Below are 20108 nucleotides of genomic sequence, written 5' to 3'. Positions count from 1 at the left end.
CCTTTGGACAGCGAAGATATATGTATGTATAAGCAAATATATAAACATCGTGCACTGAAATTTTCAACATGAGACTTACAGTACAGTCATATGCAACACATATTAAATTACCTTACAAGAAAGGCCTGACCCAGGTTCCCTTCTGTGTGGAGTTTGCATTTGTCTGCGTGTGAGTTCAAAAATATACAGTCAGGCCAGTTGGAGATATTAAATTGCCCATAGGTGTAATTGTGTCTATCTGTAATGGGCTGGTGACCTGCCCAGGAGGTTTTCTTCTGTGACCTAGGAGGATAAGCGGCTTAGTTGATGATGATGTTAATGATGTTGATTTTGTCAACACTTCCTTTACAGAGAACACACTTAAATGTGACATTTCTCTGCAATTTGTATTGCATTTTCTGTTTTTTTGATGAGTTTGACATAATGTATAAAATGTGACATACCTATAAAATTAACTTTCGCACAGGCCACATCTTATGTTCCATTTTTCCTTAATATGTTAAATTCAGCAAATAAACAGTAATTGAGCATTAAAGTGTACAGACGTGTTCTTCTGATGATGTATCTTGAAGGTGGGAAGAGCATATGAAAAACTACAAATTTGAGGGCAGGCTGTTTGGGTTTTTCCTGCCAGCATCAATGCAGGAGGAAGCCAGAGAGCTAACACTACTGCTTGAAAGCCAATCAATTCTATCAATTCTGTATTTATTAGCTCTACACATATGGTATGTTAGTGTGTTTCTTTATATCTGTGGGGTATTCCCAATGATGTATTTACATAATGCGTGCTGGGCATTGTAGTGAGCGATCATTGATGATTGACAAAGACTCAAAAGTTATAAATAATCGCATATTCTATCAGACAGATGAGGCTGCGGGATGCAAAACTGTGCTACAGAATATTACTGACTTGACAAATAATACATTTAAATCTAAGTTCCAGCTGGAAAGCCCATTTAAAAGTGTAATTAAGAACTAACAGTCATAACCAACCTCTGTTCACTCATATTCTGACTTTGACCTTAAAATGGGTTAAGTCTAGCCTCAGATCAGTACTTAAAGCTCTCCACAGCTCAGATGACGTTCTTCTTCAACAACCTCCCCATCTGTGTTAGCTAGATCCTTTTGAATAATTCAGATTGTGATGCATGAGTCCTTGCCAGCACATAAATGGGCTTTCCCTCCCTGCCTTCAATTCCATCTTTAGGCCTCCCAGCCATTGCTCTGCTGGAGGTCTCAACAACACTGATCAAACTCAACGAGCTCGCAGCATGTAGCTGTCGGAGGCCATCTTTAATAAGCCCATGTTTCACATCATGATGGTCTGAAGTGACATGGGCAGGTGTGCGCTTACTCCCAGGCTGTGAGAGGTGCGGTGATGCAGACATGTGGTTCAGCCTTCCAAAGTCTGGTCTGAACTTTTAAAATGAAGACTCACTGGCTTTGAAAGCATATAGGCTCATTTTTATTAAGCATCATCACAGAATAAAAGAACTAGCAGTGTTCTCAAATACTAATGCATTATTCAGAGAAGCACAAGTAATGAGTCTGATCTGAATATTTGTTCCCTATTCTCAATGCTATTTGTATTCTTCTTTCCTTTTTTGACTTGGGCTTTCATTTCCAAAGTAAATTCATTTTAGTCTTCCTCTCACTGCATTAGGCAGGCATGGAGCAGTCGATTTCATTTTGTGTGCTATTTCCACTATTTACATCCATTCATGGTGCGTCTGGACAGTCCTAGTCAATTAATCCAGTCAAACTGTAGTCCTATCACAAATCAGCAAACACCTACCAGTTTGCATTCTAGGAGTCATCACTAGTTGGCAAATGTTTTGTGTGAATGATGCAAACATATGTTGAGATGGGCCAATAATATAGCTCACTGCAGAAAAGTTGATTGCTCATTCAATATTTCTCCAGGATATCATTAATATCCAAAACTGCAGAAACATGGTTGTTCTTACTTTTGGAATTTCTGATTTGTGAAATTGTAAGTAGGCCTACTTACCTACAGTGGTACAACAGTCCCAATTATACCCATTATAACAAGCCCCCGATCACTTCGCATCATCATTTCCCCATTAGGGAAATCCCATGCTCCACCTTAAGGGCCATTCCATTACTGTATCAGTTCAAGTGAAGAGTGTTAGATGAGCCCTCAGAGAGGTGAGAGATTGAATGAACACAGGCATGTTCAGGGGCAGGGGTGCCATCAAGGCTGCATTTTTGAGCTGCATGAAAAGATATCATATTGAGTGCCACCATCCCACCACCACAGAGCACACCAACCCTAAAAGTATAACACTTTGCAGACATGTACGCATCATTCTGCATACAGTTGAATCCACTATTTGATGTACAACTGATACTCTCTATGAGAAACGTGTTAAAGGCCATCTTTTAGGCTGGCTCATAGGTGTGGGGATGGGGAGACAGGGCTTGTTCAGTGGTAGAGGTGTGGGATGGTGAGACAGGGCTGGTTCATTGGTAGGGGTATGGGGATGAGGAGACATGGCTGGTTCAGTGGGAGAAGTATTCGGCTACATGGCTGGCTCATTGGTAGGGTCAAGGGGATGGGGAGACAGAGCTGGTTCACTGGTAAGGGTATTGGGATGATAGGTAGACAGGGCTGGTTCATTGGTAGGGGTATGGGAATGGGAAGACAGGGCTGGTTCATTGGTAGGGGTATGGGAATGGGAAGACGGGGCTGGTTCATTGGTAGAAGTATGGGGATGGGGAGACTGGGCTGATTCATTGGTAGAGGTATGGGGATGGAGAGACAGGGCTTGTTCAGTGGTAGAGTTATGGAGATGGATAACAGGGCTTGTTCAGTGGTAGAGGTATGGGAATGGGGAGACAGGGCTGATTCATTGGTAGGGGTATCGGTATGGGGAGACAGGGCTGGTTCAGTGGTAGAGGTATGGGGACAGGCATACATGGCTGGCTCATTGGTAGAGGTGTGGGGATGGGGAGACAGGGCTGGTTCATTGGTAAGGGTATTGGGATGATAGGTAGATAGGGCTGGTTCATTGGTAGAGGTATGGGGATGGGGAGACTGGGCTGATTCATTGGTAGAGATATGGGGATGGAGAGACAGGGCTTGTTCAGTGGTAGAGTTATGGAGATGGATAACAGGGCTTGTTCAGTGGTAGAGGTATGGGAATGGGGAGACAGGGCTGATTTATTGGTAGGGGTATCGGGATGGGAAGACAGGGCTTGTTAGCATCATCCTTTTTCTCCCCATTTAATGCCCTTGAACACAAGTAGCGACTTCAGAAGCAGAACTTAATTGTGATCTGCTGCATATCGGTTTTCTGAAATGGAAAATAATTGTGTAAACACCTGTTTAGTAACATTTAAAAGCCATAACATTTGATTTACTAGGCTTTAGGTTACAAACTACTCCAACTCGTTATACACGTCTGCTGATACAGCTACATCACTTTAGACTGCTAGCTGGCTGGTTAGCATGCTAAAGACTACATGACTTATAATAATAAGGCACTTCACCACGATTCTACACCAAGTTCATAGTCAGACAGAGCAATTACTCACAAATGTTTACATACGTTATATCCAATATTCTCAAAAAAAAAGGTTTCACATTGAAAAGTTTGCATGATTAGCTGATTAGCTACTGAGGCTAACCTGACATGGGTGAGTGCATTCCATTTGAATGGTTCGCTTTCTCACTGCTATTTTTTATATAATGTAAAGAATGTGATATAACAAAGCCAGTAAATTGTACATTTGTATTGTACAATATGGTCACCAGCTGGGACGGGTTAAGCCACACCCATTTGTGGATTGTATTCAAATACAAATAATTTTCTTGTTGAACAAATACTAGTACAAATATTAGTCTCACACCCCTAAGAAGAACTGATCTAGATTAGGCCAGTTATGTCCAATATTTGTTTTCAGTAGGTTGTGAATAGCAAACCTGATTCTGGGCCTGTGCTCTGACTCTGGCAAATAGTGACCCTGTACTTTTATCTCCAGATGCCAGATGAAGATTCATCTGTAGCTGTGCAAGGCTATCATGGGTCTATCCTGGAGTCACTGCAGATCTCTGCCATTTTAGTATTCCCTCTGAGCGGCAGTGCCACAGACTTATAATTAATGATCCCAAGCACTAGCCTTTGGCTGCATTAAAACTTAAAGGTCCTGCCACAACCAGTAACTAACTCATGGAGGACACGTATAAGACAGAGAGACAGACTGAAAAGTGCAATTAAATGCAAAGCGTGCATGATCATACCCAACTTATCACATCTCATCAACTGGGAGGACTCCTCACTTCGTGGAATTAGCTTTACCACTTTAACTTGGCCAACTTGAATATGGTCCCCATGTCACTTTGCTGTAATTAGTTGTGTTCTGAAACTAGTAAACAGGATCAAGAGAGTAACTCTGAAAATTCATTCTATTACAAGTTGCTGATTACCTGACTGTCATCGGGAGTTGGTAATGTAATCTCAAGGATTACACTAAGGTTTATGTTCTTAATGTACTCACTGATCACTTTTCATTACTTTTGAATTTGTATAATCTAACATTTAAAGGCCAAATACAGTAACTGTAGCTGTGCTGTCATTTGTGTCTGCAAGTATATTGCCAATGTCAGACTAAAATCTCAAATGATCATAACCTATGTGGCATGCACCCGAGCTTTGCCGAGGGACTTGAGTCATGCGAGTGATGGCGGGAGGAGGACCCGGTGCTTGGGGCCCGTTGCCTGTTCCGCACTCGCCGAGGTTCGTAGCCGCTGTGTGTTCGATTCCCGCCTTCCTGCCGGCTCTCGCGGCCGTCATCGTTGTGGCCCGGGGTACGGGTGCATGCCACAACCATATTGATTATGACTTCAGTTTAAGTGCGCATTATAGTGCCCTTTTATAGTTCATTATAGTTATGGTCCTAAAATCTGATTGGCTTTTGAAGTCACTGTATTAATGCGCCAAGTCACAAAAAACTATTGAGCTATGAATGCTTCTCACATAGACTCGGTATAATCTGTGGGGCTGACAGATGATCAGCTAAACACGTTAAAAGATAGCATGCTAAATGATCCTCCTTTAACCCCTTAAAATCCCAGACTAAGACATACTAAGGCTTATTTTTCAGTAGCTACGTGGACTACAGTGCAAACTGGATACGTTATTCATAAGCATTGGTATAGCAGTGTGTAAGTATTTGCTCAATGTAAGTGAATGTAAGTATTTGCTCAATGATTTGCTGTAAAACTGCAGTAAATAATATGAAATAATGTTTTTAAGTGTCTTATATGCTTCAAATGCCCATGTTTTGATGAGATCTGCCCTAAGCAGTAAAATCTAGTGAGATCTTTTATCAGTTGATTAAAGAGTTGATGAAATAGCTTAAGTAAGCTCTTGTCCTTCTCCAGCAACATATAGTTGCTTTGCAACAACAGCAGTGTACTTTAAATGAAGCAACATTTCTTCGCAGAAGAATTATTTATTGAGAGGATGATTAATGAATGTGTAAATATTGTATTAAACATTTGTACATATGTATTGTGATCAGCTTCGCTTGATGAAAAAAGGAAAAAGGGGATTCACAAGGTTTTTCATATGACAATATATATTACAGAAATGTCTATTAAATACTTCCCTCGTTCCACAAGAAGTTGAAGAATTATAGCACCAATCATACCTGTTTATTTTAGCAGGCTCTACAGTCCACATGCTGCTAAGCAGAGTTCTGGTGTCAGTGCCATCTCACTCAAGCCTGAGAGTATGGAATGTATTTGTTCATGTAAAACTCAGAAGAAGAATAGTTTGACTCTCAGCCAAAACAGGCAAGCCAAAGAGCCGCCTTCTCACAATGAAGCAGCATTACTGCTTCATGCCGCTCGGTTCCCCAACACCAGTCAAGCGGCAGGAGCTCACCCAGGCTTGATGCTGGCAGGCCAGGATTCATTCAAACTCTAATCTGATATTGGCAGCTGACTCGCAATCCATTATCTGTTCGCTCAGATCCAGCTCTGTGCAGGTGCTACTGCGTTAAAAAGCCTTTCTGCAGAGAGAACTGGCAAAGAAGCACTGGCGTACAACAGTAAGCACACCAAAAAAAAGCAGAAAATAGCATATGCTTAAAATAGTAGAAAATGAGCAGGTGTACTTTGAATATTTTCACCTTACTGAAAGGTTTGATTTTTCATATTTTCAGTGTTAGTGTAAGTGAACAACAAAAAGTCCCAGTAATTCTGGAGAGCACTGAGATAACACAATTTTGGGATATGAATGTTATTGCTAAAACTGAGCAAAACTGAGTTTTAGTTATCGCAAAAAATGAGCATTTCTAAGTGTCAGTATACATACTCACTCTCACTCGAGAGGCCACCCAGGTGTTAGTGCAGTCTCTTATCATCTCAAGGCTTGACTACTGCAACTCACTCTTGGCTGGTCTGTCTATGCAGGCCATCAAGCCTCTGTAACTCATCCAGAATGCATCAGCATGGCTCGTCTTCAATCTCCCCAAGTTCAAGTTCCCACCCCACTGCTGTGTTCCCTTAACTGGCTTCCTGTAGCTGCACGCATCAGATTTAAAACCCTAACGCTTGCCTACAAAGGCAAAAATGGACCAGCCCAGACCTACTTGATGGCAACGGTGAAATCTCAAACTGTACCACGAGCCCATCGAGTTTCGAGTACAGCTCGGCTTAACCCGCCATCCTTCAAGGCGCATGGAAGACAAGCATTAAGACTGTTCTCCATACTGGCACCCAAGTGATGGAACGAACTCCCACTGGCTGTCCGTACAATTAAATGAGCGTATTGTTTTGTACTATATTTCACTGTTCTATGTTCAACTCTGTTCCTTTTCTCTCTGCATCAACAGTGACTTTTTGTTTCTAGCAGTTTCTGAGGTCAGGATTAGCTTTCTCTCTAACCTATTGGTAACTAGCAAAAATTTCTCTAGATAGACAAAGCACTTCTTGTAAGTCGTTCTGGATAAGAGCGTCTACTAAATGCTGTAAATGTAAATGTAAGCTATGCAATATATTTGTGTATAACCGATGTAAAAAGGGGTATTCCAGCCTATAGCTAGTGTTTAATAAGTCAGTTGTCATCTTATGTAAAATTCTGTAGCACAGCATTGCATTCTTCAACCTCATTAGATTGACAATAAATTCTTTCTGTCTTTCCTCCATCAATGTGTATTGACTACAATATCCAGCATACAACTATTGGGAATTCCTCCAAGGCAATCCTCTGACTTACCACTTATGTAGAGGCTAATAAATTCAAATGTGATATTAGCTAACAAAACTATGTGGCTTCCTTTGGCTTTAGTCAACTAGTTGCAAAAAATACATTACATTTTTTTAAATCTTTTTTAAGAGCTCCGCCCACTCTTAAGATACATAATCAGAAAGGCTTTTCCTAGACTTTAACCAAAAAATACCACTCTTGAAACTTGGCATCTCTGTAAGAGGCAAGCAAGCATGTTCTCAACAAATGTAGCAATGGCTACATTTTTTATTTTGGCTGGACTGAGTCCTTTAATTGGCTATTGTTCTTTTGAGTTTGATTATTATGTATACTATGCATCTACACTAAACTCAGATGAACATTCTAAGCGTAAAATTCTGCTTTGTGTATATTTCCCTCAGATGGTTCTGTGCCACATTCACACTTTGACAAATGGTCTAAAATAAATCCAGACTGATTTAGAAGCTCAGGTCAGTTCTGGTCCACTGATAACATCTCTCGCTTTTCAATGCCTTATTTTCAGTTTGATAAATGACATCAATAATTGATGCGTCCTCTCTGTTGTGGTTTAGCTCAGTCTACTGGGAAACTTTTTTTCTCCACCTTATTGAGGAGAAACTCTCTTGTTCTTGGCAAAATAAACTTGTCTCTTTGTTCTGCGATCCCACCCCTATGATTATCAGATAGATTATCACTGTGTACAATCTTCACTTGCCCATAATTTAAGACACACATGAATATTTCATCATCCTCCATGGCTGCTCCCACTCCCTCTTTGTTGATGAGGGCGCACAAAGAACGAAAGCAGCGAGGTAGGCCATAACACACTGATTAGTAGTAGGCTACTAATAAGAACCTGAAACTAATTATCCAGTGATGTAAGTACAGTGTAGTGTAGTGCTTGTCAAAGCACAACAGGAGTGCTGTCAGACTATGCTATTATAGGCTACTACACGAAATCATAATCTACAGTACTGTGCACAAATCAGAGACCACCCCTCATGTGTGCAAGTGCCAGTCAAAATGCCCATTAAGTTTCAAAAGCAGAAAGAAGCAGAAAATGATTTTTAACAGAAAACTATATATATATATATATATATATATATATATGTGTGTGCATATATATATATATATATATATATATATATCACATTTTTCAGCATTTAGTGTGTCCACTGTGCCTTAATTACAGCTTCTATTCTTTTCAGGATACTTGCTTTCAGTTTTTCAAAGAAACCTACAGGGATATTTTTCCCCACCTCCAAAGTCAGTCTTAGAAGTTGGTTATGTTTTCTGCTTCTCACATTAAAAGTAATTCCAAACACGTTCAGTAGTGTTGAAGCCTGGCCGAATGTGGGCAGTCCTGTTCTGAGAACACCAGCAGCTTTTTGATTTGCAAATTTTGTTCTTCTTTTTTGTTCTTTTGTTGTCAGTAATGGCTTCTTGACAGCTGCACATCCTTCCAGACTTGTAGCAGTATGTTGTCAGAAGGAAGGACAGAAACACCTGTGGGTTTTTCAGATTTGACGCAAGAGTGGAGGTTGATTTTCTCCCATCACTGAAAGACGTAAGCTTTAAGAACTGTGTATCTGATGGTGACAGTGTTCGTGGTCTACCAGGGCTTGTGTGGATGTTAGGAGTCCCATTTTCTCTGAATCTTTGAATAATATTTTGAACTTGCTTTATTTTCCTTTGCCTTTTCTCTTCCTTATATCTCCTGAAAGATTAATATCTTGTATGTAATGGCTGGTTTGAGTAGAAAATGAAATAAATTAAGGGCGGTTACTGACTTTTGCATAGTACTGTGTATACGTGGTGAACCATGACAGTTCAAGCTAGGCCTTTAAGCCATAGATGTCAAAACATGAGGAAAAGACACCTCTATGATAATGATCATTTCTAATAATGCCAATTCGCATAAACAATTTTTGTCAGTTCTAGATTAAACACAGACATTTAAACCTTCTAAAAGACATTACATGTTTTACTTGAAGCTTGTGACAGGCATATTACTATGTATTTTACTTTATAGCAGTTTCAGGACTGAGCTCTGTTATAGAGCTGCTGCTGCTGCTGCTGTTTTCCTTTCTAACAGCTCAATGATTAGGCTGTTGCTTGTATTCGGTCAATGACACATCTAGGACCCTCCAGAAGGCCTAGAGTCACAAAATTGATCCTGTCTACTGTAAATTTTAATGTAATGGGTTGACTCCTCTGTTATGTTGGTTGATTCGATGGATAATCTAACATGTTAGAACTTCTCTTCAGCTTTTGAAGTCCTAAACAATGGGAGAACTTGCTTGGCTGTATCTACCTGCCTGAGGGACTCGTTTGGCTGTATCCACCTATCTATACTGATTTTACTTTAGCAATCAAAGCCCACAATATTCCATAAACAGAGAGCATTTTCTCCATTGAGAGCACTGAATACATTAATATTTTGTGAGAATGAGCCACATAACATTACCTACTGTGGTCAGGGACAAACATAAATTTTACCCAAATCACGTCTCATTCCAGGAATATGAATTGATACAATGAGAGAAATGAAGGAATTACTCATCTAAAAAGGTTGAAGGCAGCAATATACCAACCTAATATAAACCTAATGGTTTTAATCCCCATCCCCCCACCCCACCCCCCCTTAGGAAGTCCCACACTGGAGAATGCATACTTAGCTGAAAATGGGTAGCGAGTAGATTAATAATCATTTAGTCCAGCCTAGCTGGAGACTTGACAAGTCAAATGATTCTTTTAGCACAAAGCATACAAAACAATTTCTCACATCAATGACTCCACGGTAATATAGCGGCCATAAACTGGGTGGGAAAAAGACAAAATAACTTAGCAGTCAGTCAGAATGCAATAACAGTCAACTAGGAAGATAATTGCCAGATTGATGGCAGAATGCATAGGGGTTAATGTCAGCCATTTGTTAGATTACTGTCTCCCTCATGCTGGCCTCGGTCTAAATCTGATACTGATGCTGTGGTGGATTTCATATACACTAAATGCTGTGTGGAAATATGACTGATACAAATTGCCACTGTCCATAATAACATGTGAAATGGCTAAAAAGACAGAGGTACAGCAATGCTGAATAAAGATTTGACTTCCAAAGTTTTTTTTTATCTCAACTGTGCAGTAGAGGTTTTAAGCATGAAGAGGTGCAACAGCAAACAGAAAAAGCAGCTTTCTACATGCTCATGCTTTACTCACTGGTTGTTTCCCCCTATTCAGGGTTGCCTGGTTCACGGTTTTCTCACCAAACTGTACTAGCTAGAAAATGCAGGCATTTGTTGTCTTTGGGCTGCTTTCTCAATACATCATAACTACTAAAAAAGTGTCAATTCCTCAAAAACAAGTCGTCTTATGAATGTACACCAATCCTAGTGTTGAACTGCTGGTGACCTAAGCATTTATAGTAAGAGAAGGGGCAGAAGAGTGTGGCACATTTGGTGGCATGCTGCTAGCCAGCTTAAGACCTCGTCTTGACCTTTCTACACTTGAAGGAGGGCAAAAGTAATATCACGAAAAGAGATCTCTGAAGTCTACACTGGAAACTATTAATTAAAAGAAAAGTAAGATAAATGTTTTTACCTTAACTGACCTTCTCCAAGTTCAGAGAGCTGTCTCTTCTCCATATGCAGTGCAAGGAGGGGCAGTGGAGACTATATAATTACAAAAGTGCACAAAATTTTAATAACTTAAATACATTCACCCATGAATCTTGCTCTTTTAACTCCTCTAAATTAAACATCTCCAATATAAAAAAATTATTCCAAGTGTATTTATCAAACATATTTCTGCAATGTATGAAAACTGCCCAAATGTACTTGGTAAATATGTTTTTTTAAATGTATTTTTTCATAATTATATTTTTTCAGTTGTATGTAGTTTTAGCAAAGGTTACTAACTTAACTAAAAGTACATGAACTGAATAAACTGTACTGACTTCTGTGTTCTGCATTGAAATTTTCATTAACCATATAGGTAAGAAGTAAGACACTCACACAAAATGTATTTCAAATATACAAGATATCAAATCATAACTGCATGTATCAATACCTACAACTCCTGATTTTGCCATGTTAAAGGTATATCGCTAATGTTTAAACTTAAGATGCTGGAATACAAAATTCACTTCAAACGTTTTTCAAAACAGTGAAGTGCATTATTTTGTACAGTATTTTGGTTATTTTCATACATTTTCAAATATATTTGATAAATACATTTATATACATTTATTTTTGCATTTAAACATATTTTTCCATGGCATAGAGATACAACATTTTTTATAGTATATGCAGGGTGTTAGGCAAACCTTTTTTTTGCAGACATCACAAGCCCTGGTTCCTCTCACCACCACTGTAAAGAAATCCAAGATGATAAGTCTCTAACCACTCTGAATGACTTTGTTTATATTGGTAGAACTAATAAATCTAACATTGTTGTGCTACACCATAAGGTTACCATGTATATAAACCCTTCCTTATTTTTGTTTTCATAGACTCCTAGCTATTCCTACTACTAATAATACTGCTATTAATATTAGTAGTATAATCACTTGTAGGTAGTTTGACCAGAGGAGGATGGGTCCCCCCTGGTGAGCCTGGTTCCTCCCTAGGTTTCTTCCTCAGCTCTGAGGGAGTTTTCCCTTGCCACTATTGCCCCTGGCTTGCCCACTGGGGGGGGTTTACATTCTTGTTAAAACTTTGTCTTTTCTGGAATTCTGGGAAGCTGCTTTGTGGCAACATGCGTTGTAAAAAGTGCTATACAAATAAATTTGATTTGATTTGATTTAAAAATATAGAACATTCAAAATAGCCTGAAATTCATAAATCCACAAATTTAAGGTTATGAGGTTTTCTTAAATGTGCTACTTGCTAACTCACTAAGTCATAAACTCAAATAAGAAAAAGTAGATGTTGAACATGCATCAATACTGCACCTAAAATAGATCAGCATATTTTATGACTCCTTCCCTTATTAGTACAAAGGCACACCTGCTGTGTTCCCTCAACCATGATTATTTGATGAAAGCAAGAGGTCTCGGTTTCGGCTCCTCCTGTTCTGCACCTGATCTGGCTGCTCAATAATTGAGCAAGGGTGCAATGGAGAGTGGCTGGATCTCTCGCTTCTTCTCATTTTCCATGCAATAGTGCCAGCGCGGATGGCAGATCCTACACAGTCGTCCTCGAGAACGTTTAACACCAAGAACATCCACTACGGGACCATGGAAGAGCCGCAGATGAAGTCAGGGCCCAGGTACGAGAGCAATCCCCGGAAAGTGAGGTTCAAGCTGGCTTCGTCCTACAGCGGCCGGGTGCTGAAGCATGTGTACGAGGATGGCCAGGAGCTGGAGAGTCCTGAGGAGAAGTACCCTCACAGCTTCATCCACACCAAGACCCCTCAGCACCTGGACGTGGGGCAGCTTTGCGGCTTCGAGGAGATGCAGGACCAGGGCCTGTACCCGCCCACAGGGCTCATTGCTCAGAGGATCAACGTGTACCGGGGAGTCAGTGGCTACAGGCCTCCAGCCTATGGGAATGTGCAAGACAGTGATGAAAAAGTTAGTGGAGTCTTGATAACACAGTTGCTCTGCGCTCATGCTGAGATAAGTGACAGCGTTTTATCTTGGCTTTGGGCTTTGACACAGCGGCATTTTACAATTGCTTTGTTGTGGCTTTTTTGACCCGATGCTATGAGTGTGGCAAAGAAAGTCTAGGCAGTTTCTCCTTTCCCTGCATTACAATCCCTAACTGTAGCTTTACATAATTGATACTTCTCCAGTGTACGATTACTTATTCCCAAAGCAATCTATTTATAGAGGCGCTTGGCTCTTAACCATAGCCAGTCTAGCCTCAGGATACAGGTTGACATTCTTAGCTTTGCTTTAATTGTTTGGTGTGCGCTGCTTTTCTTTCCCGCTAAATGTGTGTGCACAATGCCACTCTCAGATAATTGGGGTGAATAATTAGACCAAATCCTCCAGCAAAATTTATCATTAGCATGCAGCTGCTGAAAGTGGCTTATCAGAATGTGAAAGAAAAAAGATTGCTTTTAGGGATTTTTCCTCTTGCTGGCATCCCAGATAGGTCTGCGACAAGGCAAATATCCATGCCTAGGAATGACTGCTTAAAAAAGCCTTCTATTTAGCTAACTGGACAGGTAGGCAGGATTACCTGCTGGGCATTGCTGCCTATGTGCCAGCACCTTGTAATTCTGCTCCATATTATTACAGTGTCAGTCATAAAGTTCCGCTACTCGAACTTGTCATGAAAGACTGGCAGTCTTTGTCATGCTTCCCTCAAAGGGTCTCTATGTGATGCTATGCTCTATTCATAGCAGTCCCTGATTACAGTGACAGAAACGGATTCAAAGTAGACGAAAGCACACTTTTTTGCTTTGATGTGCATTTTTCCCAGTTTAACTGACAACATGTAATTCCAGTATTCCTTGTGTCTTTGTGTTCGTTTGTTCCACTCCAGGCGCCTGTTTTAGACTTTGGAAAGATCATCATCTATACCAGCAACCTGAAGATCATCCGGTCTCCTCATAGAAAAGGAGAATCTGGTAGAAGCCATCATCGGAGTCGGGGGGAGGGAGGAGAGGCCTCACCAGGCCGGGAGTCCAGGTCCAAAGGAAGACACAAAACAAAAGGTGCCCTTGCAGAAGAACGCAGCCCTACACCCAAACAAAAGGTGTCCATAAAGGTTAGGACCTCCATGTCTTGGATTTCCACTAGGGCTGCATGAAATAGACATAATGCTAGTATTGTGATCAGGCATGTACATAGACAGGCCTGAAGAGGTGCTTGAGCCCATGGCTGTGTCCAGAAACTTTTCCACTGCTCCTGTCCTCCCTTTATATGGTTCCTCTCCTTACCTGGAAAAGTATGGAGGAACTGGGGAGAGGAAAGGAGCAGGAGGAATGGAAACTCACAGAGGAGGCTTGGCATTGGATTGGTAAGAAAAAGCACTTTCCAGGTTTCTGGACATAGCCCAGGCCTTTTTGCCCATAGAGCTAGTGGGTCAGTTAAAGTTCCTCAAGCTTTGTTGCTCTCAAGCACCCCCTCTGGTGCAGTCCGAGCCATCTGGGGAGATTTTATCTTAGTAACTCTCACCTGTCTCAGGTCCATGCATTACCATTTGCTGGAAATCACTCCAATAAAGCATCAATAATCTCTAAGAAAGCGTCACATCATGTGGTTATGTTGTGTGACGAACCAAACAACCAAAAAAATGCAGTAAGGGGTTCTAAAGAAAACAAAATAGATTTATGTGAAGATCTGTGGAACTCTTAGAGATGAATGGTAGCAATTATATAACACACTAGGTAGCATTACAACACTACATTGCTTGAAGAGGAGTTCAAATCAAAGTCTCCCTAAAATGCCACTCTAATAAGAGTGCAATACTCTGAATTAAGTTTAATTAAGTCTTTCCCCTCAAAACTGTGGGCACAAGCCTGATCGCGATTATACTGCTACATAACGACGTAGTTGAAAATCAACATGGTTGAATACTCGTCAGATTTCATGAATACCTTGATTTAACAAAACACCCACAGAAACACTCTTCTGGAACTGTGATTGGTCCACATCACACTGTATAAACCACCGTGACAGGTCAGGCAGGGGTGTCCTGGTGACCTTAAACCCTAGAGAAAGTAGTTCCAACACCTGGCTCTAATACCAAATGATTCTGAAGGCTAGAGTTGGAACTAAACTCTCCAGGGCAGATCACTACAATGGAACATTGGGAGTTAGAAGGCTATCAAAATTGCATAAGGCATTATCATAAAACTAGCTAACAATCAATATATTGCACAGTCCAAACATACACAAAAATAGTTTAGTTACAGATCTATACAGAATTTTGGACACCCTTGACCAAACTGCATATTTTGCTGACTTTTGAATTGAAAAAAGTAAGTACCACCTCTGCAGCAAACGATTTTTAAAGCATTTAATTACTTAAATTAAATAGTAATTGTGGCATGTGCAGACGTTTACACACCCTTCCAGTTATTATCATGTTAGGCCTTGGTTGACTCGCTGACTGGTTAAGCAGAACTGTCAGCTGATGACAACGGATGACTCCTTAAACCTAACACTCAACAACCATGGGCTACTCTAAGGACCTGACTGCAGAAAATGAAGCTAATTGATGCATAAAAAGCAGGAGAAGGCTGCAAAAATATCCAGACACTTCCCGTTTGCAGGTAAGGGGAGCTGTAGAATTTGAAGAACACCAAATAACTCTTAGATAGAATTGCTTGTATGCTTCTCAGAAAAGCAAAGCAAAGCCCCCATATAGACGCATCAGAAACACAGGAGGGTTTAGTTGTTACGTTAAGCATATGTATTTCAAGAAATGCAAGCTGATGCTTTGGGGTGGCCCTCATAGTCCCTTGACTTAAGCAAGTCACAGTCCTAGAAGTGTTCTGCAGGCAAGAGTGGGTAGAAAGTTGAAAATAGTCTTCACTGGCTACAAACAGCACTAGCAAGATATTTGCCAATTAGTAGGGCATCCAGACTTTTGCTCATGCCTCTATTACTATTTTCTAACTGTACATTAACTACAGAAGTAGTTTGCTGTAGTGGTTGTCTTTACTTCACAGAAGATTTACTCAAGGGTGTCTAAAGCTCTAACTGTACTCGATTCACCTATTCCTTTAATGGGAATTCTTAAAGACAGCCTGTTTCCTCAAAGCATTTTGTCCTTTAACTCCAACATCCTGGAACTTAAATTTCTTACTGAGCTACTGCTTTTAAATCATTTATAAAGCATTCAGTAGACATAAAGCATATTTGTAGTAATCTGAATGCAGTTTCGACATGAAGTGTCTTGAATAATAAAAAGTGTCTCATTCAACATTGATGATAATCTGGCACTAGTGCACATGTAAAATCTGTTATGTTCCTCATTCCCTCATTTTTTCTGATATTGAGCCAGATTGTTGATAGCATCAAACGGTAAGCTTTTACTCAGCATCTATAGCATTACTACAGTGTAGAACTGCCTCAGCGCAGGCAGCAGTGGCAAAGTGTGACTATTGGAGCTAGGCCTTTAATTCAGGCCATAAATGTCAAAACCTGAGGAAAAAACCTCTACATTAATACTAACTGCTGATACAATACCTGCTGGATTATCTTAGTTTGTTAGCACTAAGCCAACAGCAATTCACAATGAACACAAACATTTGAAGCATCTGAAATACACGTTTTACATGAAGAATGCGACAGACATATTAGCATATTTGCATTTCCTTGTAACAGCTACTGCTGTTTTCCTTTCCTAACAACTCACTGATTAGGCTGCTGCTCCTTTTCACACTCAGTGATGTATGTAGGACCTCCAGAAGGCTTAAAGTGATGGAAATCAACATTTGAAATCATTTGAAAATGGTTGATTCTATCATTTCGTCATTATGCTGATGGTTATTCTAATGTGTTAGGCCTCCTCTTGGATTCTTGGAGTCCTAACCAATAGGAGCGCTTGCTCTGCTGTATCTACCTAGATACCACTAAGAAAAACAATTTCTGATTGGACAATTCTCTATTGAGCATTTCAAGAATGTAACTCTTCCATCCAGAACTTAACAATGACACAGTAGTAGTACGATAATACCTGAAGAGTTTAATACAAGCATGACTATTTATTTATTTAATAAAAATGAAAACTACAGATGCAGTATTTATTAGTTTCCAGAAATCATTAAGCCTTCTCTTAAGTCTTAGAAGGCCCTGAGGTATCCTCTCTAGAAGGCATGTTTTCTCTTTTTGAATGGTGTAATGGATCTTCCTCTCAATCTGAGTGCAGATAAAGAGTGAATCAGGCAGTTAGCGTTCTCGTCCAGGTACATTAGCATATCAGAAGTAGCATGAAATCATCAAACTACGTTTACACAGCAGGTAGAAGTGGCCCAAATCTGATCTTTTTCCTCATATGTGAGGTACACAAACATCAGCCTCAATATTTACAGTCTCAGAGTTTCTGGCTGTTCAGACTGAGTCACACTGCAGCAGATTGGATTCAGATCAGATTTCAGAACCACATATGAAAGCGTCTCAAATCGGAATAAAAAATATGAGATTCAATATGTTTTTTGCTGTTTACACTGATACACAGATGACATCTGTGTCACATATGAGGAAAAAGATTTGGGCCACTTTTACCTGCTGTGTAATGTAGCCTTAGACTCTGGGAATGTACAATCCGGCATAATAACCTCTCTGCTGTCAGAGTAAACACAATTCTTAATGCAACAAACATGTGCTTGCTTGTTTGTTCCCTGCAGGAGGCGACCAGTTGTGAACAGTGTGGAGGGTCAGGCAGTGCCCCTTGTTCCGTGTGCCACGGCAGCAAGTTGTCCATGTTGGCCAACCGCTTCAACGAGTCCATCCGTGAGCTGCGCTGTCCTGCCTGCAATCCTGATGGTCTGGAGCGGTGCCAGTTGTGTGCCCAGTAACCTGCTGGACTTTGTGCTGTGCTGTACTTTCCTCAAAGGCACTGGTCAGAAATAAAAGAAACTGTACATTTGATGTTGATGGCAGGGACTGAGATTGATAAGAATGAATGAAAGTTTAGTGGGACTGACAGACAGCATAGACTGCAGCCACACTTTCTGACCATTTTCAAATACAGGGCAAAATGAATGAAAAGGTAATAAACAGAGAGAGAAGCAGAGATTGAACGCGTGAGAGCAAAGAGAGCTAATCGAAGGAGGCATTTCTCTATGCACAGTTGCACAATACACAATGGAAAGTGAAAATGAGGATGATTCTCATTCCAGGAACATTTTCCAAGATTTGTAATTACATAGCAAAACCCAATTAAGATGGAGGATAATATAAAATGTGTTTGCTCCGTCAAAGCACCATATGTTAACGGGGGCTACGAATAGGATTTAGATTTGGATTTCTGTTGTTACACTGATGGAAGGAACGGAATTTGAAGCATTTTTATAATGTATTAGTGGGGAATTACAATTAAAATGGCAGATGTGATGGAAAACCAAATTTTGTCTCGTTTTTTTTAAATTTGAGAGTTTGATTTAGAATGTAAACTTGGTAAAGTTACACAATGGCACATTCACTACCCAGTGCATACAGTTCACATGTGGAAACTAAGCCCCAAAACCTGCTTGTTGTAAATATGCTGTTACTGTGATGTCACAAAAACCAACTCAGTTTCGTATATCCACCAAGGAGTGTTTCAGTCTGAATGAGGCAAAATACATGGCAGCCAATCAGAACATAGGTCATTTACATATACCAGTTTTAAAGTGCTGAAGTGTCAGGGATTAGGAAAGCTTATATGAGTATATAGTTGGTAGAGCACAAAATGGGTTTTATTTCATATCATTAAACAAGCTTTTGCTATTGATATATTCAGATGTGGCGTTTACTTTGAGAATTTGTTTTACTCCTGCTGGTGTCTCGCATGCCAACAAATGCAACACAGCCTAGAATACACTTCTTGCTTTTTCACATAAAAAATACTTAATATGAAATGTTAAATGTAAACAAGAGAAGAATCCTGGAATTGTTTGTAAATTTGCTCACTGTAGAGGTTTACTGCTCCCTGGAAAGGAAAACTGGGGTGTTCTAGCCTGAAACTAACACTTACTACATTATTTGTCATGTTATCCAGTGTTCTGGAGCAGCATCCCTCAACCTCATCAGTTTGACAGATTTTACAATTTAGTCTCCTTTCTTGTATTTTTTCTTTCTTTCTTTCACTTCAATACCTAGCATGCATTATGCATTACAAAATCTACTGATGTAGAGGCTCGTAAATACAGATGTGGTATTTGGTTTCTTGAAAAAGTCTTGCGTATCAACAAATGGCCCATAGCTTACAGATGAGAATACTGTCCCAATGTATTAAGTTACAAATTGGTAATACAGTACATTCTAGTTGCATTGTTAGCATTGCTTTTTAGTATTTGTTCAGCTTGTAATATGAAATAATCTGTGTTTGTGAGAAGAGCTGACAGCCCTCTGTTCAACACTCTCAGCCAGCTATACCACTGATGCACCAACGCACACTAGGGGGCACACTCTTGACTTAGTCATTACTGACTCTGCCCTTGTCAGCAAACTATCTGCTTATGATTTGGGTGTGTCTGATCACAAGGCCATCCTCTTTGAACATTTGTCTCGAGCCCCATCAGATCCAAACGTAAAATCTGCTTCAGGAATGTGAAAAACATTAATCAAGATATGATGACAGTTGGTTTGCAGCATCACCTTATTGCAAATCGTCCTGTAAACTTTACATCATTCAGTGATGCAATGGATCACTATAATAGAGCATTGAGCAGCATTTTGGACTTCTATGCCCCTACCAAAACCAGAACAGTCATGTTCTCTCATTCAGCCCCTTGGTTCACTCGTGAACTACGAGAAATGAAGGCCGTTGGACGTGTCCTCAAGCGGAGTTATAAAGCCTCTGGCCTTACAGTCCATAAGTTGGCATATTGGGAACAGCAGAAAATCTACCCAAAGTCATTTAGAGAGGCTCAATCACAGTTTTACTCTGGCATCATCAACAACAGTATGGGAAACTCTAAGCAGTTATTCTCCACAATCAATCATCTTCTCAAAAGACAGGTTCTTCCAATAAATGAAACTACTGAAGAGCATTTTAATAACTTCATGGACTTTTTCAAAACAAAAATAGACACAATCCGTTCTAATCTTGCTATCGCCACCTCTTTACTTGCACAAAACTCTTACACACTAGAGGTTTCCAAACCCCTTAAGTGTTTTCCAGAAATCTCACAACAAATGGTTGAAGACATCATCAGGAAGATGAAACCCTCCACCTGTGCTCTGGACCCCTTTCCATCTGCCTTAGT

At 40.1% G+C, this 20108-nt stretch overlaps 1 protein-coding gene across 1 annotated transcript; it reads left to right on the top strand.

The window, feature by feature from the left end:
• The first annotated feature begins 12474 nt into the window (after positions 1–12474).
• On the top strand, positions 12475–17922 carry LOC108429380 (glutaredoxin domain-containing cysteine-rich protein 2). Its single transcript, XM_037545712.1, has 3 exons — positions 12475–12810; positions 13730–13954; positions 17544–17922. The coding sequence occupies exons 1-3, from the start codon at positions 12475–12477 to the stop codon at positions 17712–17714; spliced, it is 732 nt and encodes a 243-aa protein (XP_037401609.1). The 3' UTR covers positions 17715–17922.
• Positions 17923–20108: the final 2186 nt, after the last annotated feature.

This window comes from Pygocentrus nattereri, chromosome 16 (genome assembly GCF_015220715.1).
Source record: "Pygocentrus nattereri isolate fPygNat1 chromosome 16, fPygNat1.pri, whole genome shotgun sequence".
In the NCBI taxonomy this organism is placed as follows: Eukaryota; Metazoa; Chordata; class Actinopteri; order Characiformes; family Serrasalmidae; genus Pygocentrus; species Pygocentrus nattereri.
The sequence above is the reverse complement of the archived record's forward strand: the minus strand, read 5'-3'. Positions and strand labels throughout refer to the sequence as shown.

Bases quoted from the DNA above. Each gene is read 5' to 3' on its own strand.
- LOC108429380 (XM_037545712.1), top strand. From the start codon at position 12,475: ATGGAAGAGCCGCAGATGAAGTCAGGGCCCAGGTACGAGAGCAATCCC. The intron at 12,811-13,729 runs GTTAGTGGAGTC...GTTCCACTCCAG, and splicing joins TGCAAGACAGTGATGAAAAA to GCGCCTGTTTTAGACTTTGG. The intron at 13,955-17,543 runs GTTAGGACCTCC...TGTTCCCTGCAG, and splicing joins AACAAAAGGTGTCCATAAAG to GAGGCGACCAGTTGTGAACA.